Here is a 9,043-nt window from a genome sequence, read left to right as displayed (position 1 = left end):
CATGACTATATGTTATTTAATTAAATATACATTATTCTGTGACTGGTGTGTGTACATCTCCCCCTGATATTACACTCACACACAGCACACACTGTAGCTGGGGATCTGCAGGTAACACAGGGTTGCCTACTTTTGAAAAATAATTTCAGGGAGAAATTTAAAAGGCATGGGGCGGGCCTTGCGTTTCTAGGGGCGGACCTAGCATTGCTGGGGGGGGGGGGGGGGGGGGGGGGGGGCGCATGAGTCATCAGGTGGGCCATGGCTGAGACAAAGGTTACATAACTTTAGTGATTAGCTCTTATATAATTGGTGGTAAGCCTTATGTGCAGCAAAACTAAATATTTTATTAAAGTTAATTCGGAATCCTTGGGGGAATACTGAGAATCCGACAACAAAAAACACAATGGGCATAATTACTTTTTTAGAGCAGTAAACGCATAACTAAAACATATTCCGGGTGAGGATATTAGCGCAGGAGATGGGCACTTAGAGGACCAAGCAAGTGTCAGTAAGGCCCCTCAGTCCATGCACATTGCACACTTGTACCCCGAGATTTACTGAATCAGAAGTTGGATGCAGATTATATCATGGCAGCAGCGCAGAAGTTTCCCCCACTAGGGACAAAAGCACGGCAGCCAGTGGTGTCAGAGAGGCTGGGAGACACCAGGGAGAGATGCAGGGAGCGAATCCCATGCCCCGGCTCCTGTGTATCACCGTGACCGCTCAGCAGCTTCTCTGCCGCGCACCCTGCTCCACCTACACTGCCAGCAGCAGCATATTCCCAGGATATAGCCAGGAGCTGCTGCAGCAGCCGCCGTGTGCTGGAGCGTCGCTCTGTGCTACAGTACATAGCCTTGCTGGTAAGCCGGGAGTGAGAGTGACAGGATGAGAGTACTACTTATCCGTTACTCGCAGTTCTTCAGAGCAGTCACAGCGGCATCGCGTCGGCGGCGTCAAGGGGACAGTGGTGTGATCTCGCGCATATGCACCATTGCAGAAGATCACGTCGTGGCTGCGGGAGAAAAGGGTCCTCTTCCGGGAGTCCGTGAGATTACCCAGGATTCCGGGAGTCTCACGGACATTCCGGGAGAGTCGGCAGCCCTGAGGTAACACAGTGTCAGTGTGTGTTCTATGAGGTTGCAGACAGGACAGTACAGAGCCTGTTTTATACATCACTACTATACCTCACTGACATGGTGTCGGTGTCTGTTATATGATGTTACAGACAGCATAGGCGTGTGCGCAGCACATTTCATTAGGGGGTGCACATTTCATCAGGGGGTGTCTTACACGCCTATTGGGTGTGTCTAACATCACCAATCAGACGTGTCTACCATCAGCTATTGGCACTTGCTACAATATAAAACATCTCTCACACCATTATATCCTTCCTAGTTCAGTTTTAATCTTCTAATTACTCTGTGTAACAGTACATGCACAGGTATGTAGTGATATGACAATGGTCTATAAGGCGCCTAAAGAATTATGTTGGTTGGCCTATACCTTAACTTAAACTTAAGTGCCTAGAAATAACTCACACAGGACACCTTAACTAAAAATAACGACTCAGACAACCATGGCATAAGTTTAAACTGGTCACATTATTTATTGAGGTGGTATGACCCTTATTTGTCTATCAAAAGGGATGGCCAAGAAAAGCACTTGAGACCAGCACCAGTCAGAGGTGTATGCCAATGGTAGCGACTACGACACTCCAATCTAACAAAACACCCCTTACAGCCTGCACCGTGACGGCTTACCGCCCCTTCTAGGTATGGCGCGGACACTTCCAGGAAGTGTCCACTGTCCCCGCCCAATTGGGGACGCGCCCACCGTCCTGGCAAAGGGGGGCCATACCACACAGAACCGCCTGACACCTCACCCGACTGCTGGTCGAGAGCGCCTTCTCGCCGATTTAAATTAAAATGATGTAATCAATTGTTTGGACAGCCCGTAGGCAAGGTAGCACAAAAGTGGAAAGAAGAAAGGGGGAGGGAGGGTGGGGATCCGGACTCCAAGAGGAAGTGCTACCCCTCAAGCTACCTCTTATATACCCCTCCATAAGCTGCCTCCCAAAAGCTACCTGGTTGGCCCAATGTCCCATGACCCTGCTGCCTGGGACTTTTCCCACAGCACCTTGCTTCTTCAATAACTTTATTAGTCACCTACAAATTCCTAGGCTCTTAAATACACTTGAGCCTATGCGGCCCTCGTTCTATATTACAATCAACAATGCAAAACACACATACTTGATTGATGGGTGCTTGTTTTAATGTAATACCAGTTCTAAAAAGCAAAAGTATATAAGGGTGAGCACAGCATTAGGGGGTGCCTGTGCACCCCTAACACTCTATGTGTGCACTCCTATGACAGACAGGACAGTACAGAGCCTGGTTTATACATCACTACTATACCTCACTGATGTGTGTTCTCATGCTGACCAGTATATACCTGTATATATGTTACCATCTGTCAGACTCTATATTACACTCACACACTGCACACACTGTAGCTGGGGATCTGCAGGTAACACAGTGTCAGTGTCTGTTATATGATGTTACAGACAGGACAGTACAGAGCCTGGTTTATACATCACTACTATACCTCACTGACGTGTTCTACTGCTGACCAGTATATACCTGTATATATGTTACCATCTGCAATACTCTATATTACACTAACACACTGCACACACTGTAGCTGGGGATCTGCAGGTAACACGGTGTCAGTGTCTGTTATATGATGTTACAGACAGGACAGTACAGAGCCTGGTATATACATCACTACTATACCTCACTGACATGTGTTCTCATGCTGACCACTATATACCTGTATATATGTTACCATCTGACAGACTCTATATTACACTCACACACAGCACACACTGTAGCTGGGGATCTGCAGGTAACACAGTGTCAGTGTCTGTTATATGATGTTACAGACAGGACAGTACAGAGCCTGGTTTATACATCACTACTATACCTCACTGACATGGTTTCTGCTGCTAACCATTATATACCTGTATACATGTTACCATCTGCCAGACTCTATATTACGCTCACACACAGCACACACTGTAGCTGGGGATCTTCATGTAACACAGTGTCAGTGTCTGTTATATGATGTTACAGACAGGACAGTACAGAGCCTGGTTTATACATCACTGATATACCTCACTGATGTGTGTTCTCATGCTGACCAGTATATACCTGTATATATGTTACCATCTGTCAGACTCTATATTACACTCACACACTGCACACACTGTAGCTGGGGATCTGCAGGTAACACAGTGTCAGTGTCTGTTATATGATGTTACAGACAGGACAGTACAGAGCCTGGTTTATACATCACTACTATACCTCACTGATGTGTGTTCTCATGCTGACCAGTATATACCTGTATATATGTTACCATCTGTCATACTCTATATTACACTCACACACTGCACACACTGTAGCTGGGGATCTGCAGGTAACACAGTGTCAGTGTCTGTTATATGATGTTACAGACAGGACAGTACAGAGCCTGGTTTATAAAGTATAAGATAAATCCCCCAAGCCAATGACATTTAAATTTAAGACTAATGAATTGTTTTTTGGTTGAAATAATAAATAAAAATAAAATAAAAGGGAAAATAAAAAGAATTACAGTGTGTTATAGAGTCTGGCAGATGGAAATATATATACAGTTATATACTGGTCAGCAGCAGAACACATGTCAGTGAGGTTTAGTAGTGATGCAGAAACCAGGCTCTGTACTGTCCTGTCTGTAACATCATATAACAGACACTGACACTGTGTTACCTGCAGATCCCCAGCTACAGTGTGTGCAGTGTGTGAGTGTAATATAGAGTCTGACAGATGGTAACATATATACAGGTATATACTGGTCAGCATGAGAACACACATCAGTGAGGTATAGTAGTGATGTACTGTAAGTTAAGGTTTAGATGGAGCCCCTTGTGTTGATCTTACAATTAGACCAATGAAACCTTATGATATTTACTTTTCTGAAATGCATATAAATGAAGTCCGTATATTCGAAATATTTATTAAAAAGTCTCTTTTTTCAAACAATGGTAGCAATCTTTCCAGATAACAATGAAGTTCTTTGTGGTATTTCAGACACTTGAAAATAGCAAACTGGGAAACCCAATGTGTTTCGCCCCTTCCTGGGACTTCATCAGGGGTTTGCGGATATCAAGACTTATTTTAGACAATTCTCACAAGAAGAGTATATTTGCAATATGTTGGTTATTGGGTCCTTATACAGTTGGGATGCCTGAGGCAAAAACAAAGTTGCCATTTGTTTTCTCCTTGTTTTCTATCAGGGAGAGTGTAGATGATATCTATAGTTTACTCCTCCTTCTCATTGATTGGCTATACAGGCTGAGCAAGGAATGGTCTTCTTACCGGCCTTACAGTGTTACTTGAAGCCTTTGGACAAATAGTTATTATTAAAGAATAAGACCTCTCAATCTTCCTGTAGTGCCATACCTTTGTTTGGTTAAAGTTGTACTAATAGCTTCTTTGTGGTCTTTTGTAGACCCTAGAGGTATTCCTGGCGGGGTTAGCTGTCTTTATAGAAATAAAATAAAGAGATATATTCAATACAGATCCAAAAATATTCTGGAGGGATTGTCTCCTTCAGGAGATGTGCTCTGGTAAACAGCTCTGCATGATGTCAGGGCCGTAACTAGGGGGGGGGGGGGCTAGGGGGTCACGCGCACCGGGCGCTGGAGGGTGGGGGCGCTAGTGTGAGGTCCCGGGGAAGGGCAGCGGGGGTCCAGGGACTGGTGGGTTAACGCTGGCTCCTACCGGGGACGGGCAGCGGGGGTCCGGGGACTGGTGGGTTAACTCCGGCTCCTACTAGCGCTGCCGGGCGGTGGGCGGGAAGCAGGTTTTGAAAAGACTTGCCGGACGCTGATTGGCTGAATTCAGCCAATCAGCGTCGGGCAAGTCTTTTCAAAGTCATCGGCGCTTCCTGCCGCCAGGCAGATAGCGCTAGGAGATGGAGTGAGTGAAGGCTGCCACTAAACCAGTCCCTGGACCCCTGGACGCTGCCTACCCGTGCTGGCTGCACACAGGTATGTTGGCAGCGGGGGTCCAGGGACTGGTGTAGCGGCAGCTTTCACATACACAGCTGCTCGCTATTTGCCTGGCGGCGGGAAGTGCTGATGATTTTGAAAAGACTTGTCGGACGCTGATTGGTTGAATTCAGCCATTCAGCGTCCGGCAAGTCTTTTCAAAATCTGCTTCCCGCCCGGCAGCGCTAGGAGCCGGAGTTAACCTTCTCTAGTCCCCGGACCCTTGCTGCCTGTCCCCAAGGCAGTAATTTGGTGTTTTGGTTTTTTTTTTGGGGGGGGGGCGATCAAGTGACTGCCGACCCGGGCGCCGAAACACCTAGTTTCGGCCCTGATGATGTATAAAAATATATTTGCATACAGTTTTCAGCCCTGCGCTACACAAATACAGTTATTATATGTTGAGCTGTGTTTTACCGCACTACAGGGTAATTCAGCATGGATTGCAAAAGCTAAGTCTTTCATAATGGGCAAAACCATTCTGCACTGCTGGTGGGGCAGATGTAACATGTGAAGAGAGAAGTTATCAAATAACACGACTGCTATAGAAGCTGTAGATGTCAGTTCCCTCACTCTGCTCTAGTGATCTAATATAGGATTATAACATATTGGTTTCCAACCTTTGAGCTCTTCATGTTGATTAACCACCGAGTGCAGTGGATTATATAATAATAGGACATTATCTCAGGCCAACACAAAGGGGGGTTTATGGTTGCCCAGAAACACCCATCCTTTTGGCAAGTGGCTCAAGTTATGACAAAAGCAATGGTATATAATATTGGGGCAGATGTATTAAGCTGTAACAAGAGATAAATGCAAGGGTGATAAGGAGAGATAAATGTCCAGCCAATCACCTGCTAACTGCCATGTTACAGCCTGTGTTTGAAAAAAATCAGTAAGGAGCTGATTGGCTGGACGTTTATCTCTCCTCATCACCCTTGCATTTATCTCTTTTTAAGGCTTAATACATCTGCCCCACAATTACTAGAGTTGCCGCCACATCATGCAGTGTAAGGGGCAGAGCGGAGCTGCTGCACATGCCCAGTGGTAGCAGCTTCTTCTACCAAGATTGCTGTGTGCGTGGATTTGAGTCCTCAATAGTGCACTGGACCAGAGAGCAGCTGCCAGGAAGAAGAGACAGGAGCCCTACCATAAGTTGAGAGAATGTGTGCTTAGAAAGTACATTACTGGTTCTATTATGAGTGTGTTTTTATTTATTATGGTATGATTAATGTTTTCCTGACCACTTTTTTATGCCATTTAAATGTTTGATGTAGCCCATGCTATAGACCAGGGGTGGCTGAACTGTTCCTTGAGATCTACCAACAATTTATGTTTTCAAGGCCACTTGTGGATATAGATAAAGTGTCAGTTTAGGAATGAGTGCAGCACATGTTTGAAAATGTTATAGTCAGGGCTATTTTTCAGCAGGCTCCAGCAGGAACTGAGGCCCTTATTCTAGTTCACTCTTTCTGAGATGGACAAAACCATGTGCACTGCAGATGAGGCAGGTGTTACTTGTGCAGAGATAATTAGATTTGGGTGGGGTTTTACACCTGCCTCACCTGCAGTACACATGGTTTTGTCCATCTAAGAAATATTTTGTCAGAAAGAGTGAACTAGAATAAGGGCCTCAGTTCCTGCTGGAGCCTGCTGAAAAATAGCCCTGTTTATAGTTAATAATGACCTGGGCTCCAGCTAGGTGGTCTGAAAAATGTGGACTGTTGGTAGATCTCGAGGACCTGTTTGGCCAGCCCAAAATACCAATGTGTACATTAATATCTAGGGTCATTACCACCTCCCTACACTCCTGCACTTGCTCCAATTTTCTACAGAGTGAGAGATTGTGGAATTCAAGTGGAACCCCCCCCCCTCTAGAAATCCAGCATTCGCCATTGATTATGGCACTGATTGAGTTTCCTTTACAATGTTGAAGCCTTCTCCAAATTAGGATTAAGACTTTATTATGATAAATGGCACAGTATACCCCTTATTAAGACTGCTTGTGAGTCTGTGGAAACAGGCGTATCTCTTGAATTGGATGGAACTGTGAATTTTTCTGAACCACAAAACATGGTGCACATATGCCCTAAACTATGTGTCCGACATCACAAGTGTATGTGTGCGTGCCGCATCTTGTTTGAGTAGAGTATTTTTGTTTTTGGACCATTTGCATTTAGTTTGAATTTCTATAAAGCCTGTCACCAAAATGCATTTTGGATGCCCAGGAAATCTCAGTGCCACGATAGTGATCAAGCAGTGAACAAATGCTCTAATTCAGTATTTCCTAAACGTGGTCCTCAAGTCAGCCAACCACGTCCAGTTATTAGGGTTATCCCTTCTTATGTAGTTATAGGTTGTAGTTACCGCGCTCACTTGCGAGACAGATGGCGCTGCCAACTATAAGGATCCCCAATCCTTAAAAGGTATTGATATTTAGATGGAGTTGGCGCTGCCCAGAAAGCTGTAGGAATATGTTTTTGTATTTATCCCTTCTTATGCACAGATGGTATAATCAAACTGACTGAGGAACTAATGAATGAACTTGGACCGTTGTGGTGCCTTGAGAACAGTATTTGGGAAACACTGCTTCAAATATATTTAGCAATCTTCAACATAGCTCTGAATGACCTTCTCCCCTTACTGACCCCATCAGGTGACTCTATGACTCTTCTGCTGCAGCTGATCCTGAACCTGGAGGTGGAATGACGGAATATCTCATAAACTGCACAGTACAGAGAGACTTTCACCTCCTGGCGTTCTCCATCTCTGCAGACCTACAGCTTCTGCTCTTCATTGGGATCCTGGTGATGTATTTACTGACATTGTTGGGGAACCTGATTATCACCGGTCTTATATGTCTGACCCCACAGCTTCACACCCCTATGTACTATTTCCTGTGTAACCTCTCGGTGCAGGACATCATCTACGTTTCCAGCGTTCTTCCTAAATTTCTCTCTTTCCTCATAACAGGTGACACCAGAATTGCCTTCCCAGCATGCATCACACAAATGTTCTTTTTTACATTTTGTGCTGTGTCAGAGTTTTTACTCCTAACCTCTATGGCCTATGACCGCTATGTGGCCATCTGTAACCCTCTGCAGTATGCAACCATCATGACCACAAACTTGTGTATTACATTCTTTTGTGTCTCCTGGATTGTTGGCTTCTTTAATTCATTACTTCTTGCTTTGCTTATCTCTACCTTATTATTCTGTACTTCCCAAAGCATTGGTCATTTTTTCTGTGACTCAAAAACTATGATAGCGCTCTCTAGTAGTGACATCACAGACATTGAGATGCTGGTACTTGTGGAAACTATATGTTTAGGATTTATGCCCTTTGTGTTGATATTAGCCTCTTATATATGTATAATTGTTAATGTCATTAAGATCCGCAGCTCAGAAGGGAGAGTAAAGGCTTTCTCGAGCTGTTCGTCCCATCTTATTGTTGTAATATTATTCTTTGGTACCTCGGTTATTTCCTACGTGATCCCAGAGACGCAGGACTCTCTCAAACAAGACAAGCTTCTCTCCTTGCTGTACACAGCGGTGGCCCCGATGCTAAATCCTCTAGTTTATACTCTGAGGAACAAACAGGTCCTGAGAGCCATGGACAATATGTTGAAACGATACTTGTTATCCAAGAAAGTGTATATTGGGGATTTATTAGCTCTGTAGTGGCGATTAAACCGTTCGTGATGGCACAATCTGGTTCGCCTTTGTAAAAATAAAAAGTGAAATGTACGTTGGCATTCTACCCACTGTCATGTCCATAATTATGATGATACTTTGAAATACCAATGTTTATTTGTAGATAGATGAGTCAATAAGAGGCACCAGTAGAATGACAGAAATGAATATACACATAACTTCCCTCTGTTTTATGGTAAGATGGTTTCTAGATGTTCTGGGTACCACACTCGTTCCGAATGGACATATTCCTGTGAATGATCAT

At 44.5% G+C, this 9,043-nt stretch overlaps 1 protein-coding gene across 1 annotated transcript; it reads left to right on the top strand.

The window, feature by feature from the left end:
• The first annotated feature begins 7,791 nt into the window (after positions 1 to 7,791).
• LOC146027193 (olfactory receptor 5J3-like) lies at positions 7,792 to 8,766 on the top strand. Its single transcript, XM_083158151.1, has one exon. The coding sequence runs from the start codon at positions 7,792 to 7,794 to the stop codon at positions 8,764 to 8,766; it is 975 nt and encodes a 324-aa protein (XP_083014277.1).
• The last annotated feature ends 277 nt before the right edge of the window (positions 8,767 to 9,043 follow it).

Source organism: Crinia signifera, chromosome 8 (genome assembly GCF_055691185.1).
Source record: "Crinia signifera chromosome 8, ASM5569118v1, whole genome shotgun sequence".
In the NCBI taxonomy this organism is placed as follows: Eukaryota; Metazoa; Chordata; class Amphibia; order Anura; family Myobatrachidae; genus Crinia; species Crinia signifera.
The sequence above is the reverse complement of the archived record's forward strand: the minus strand, read 5'-3'. Positions and strand labels throughout refer to the sequence as shown.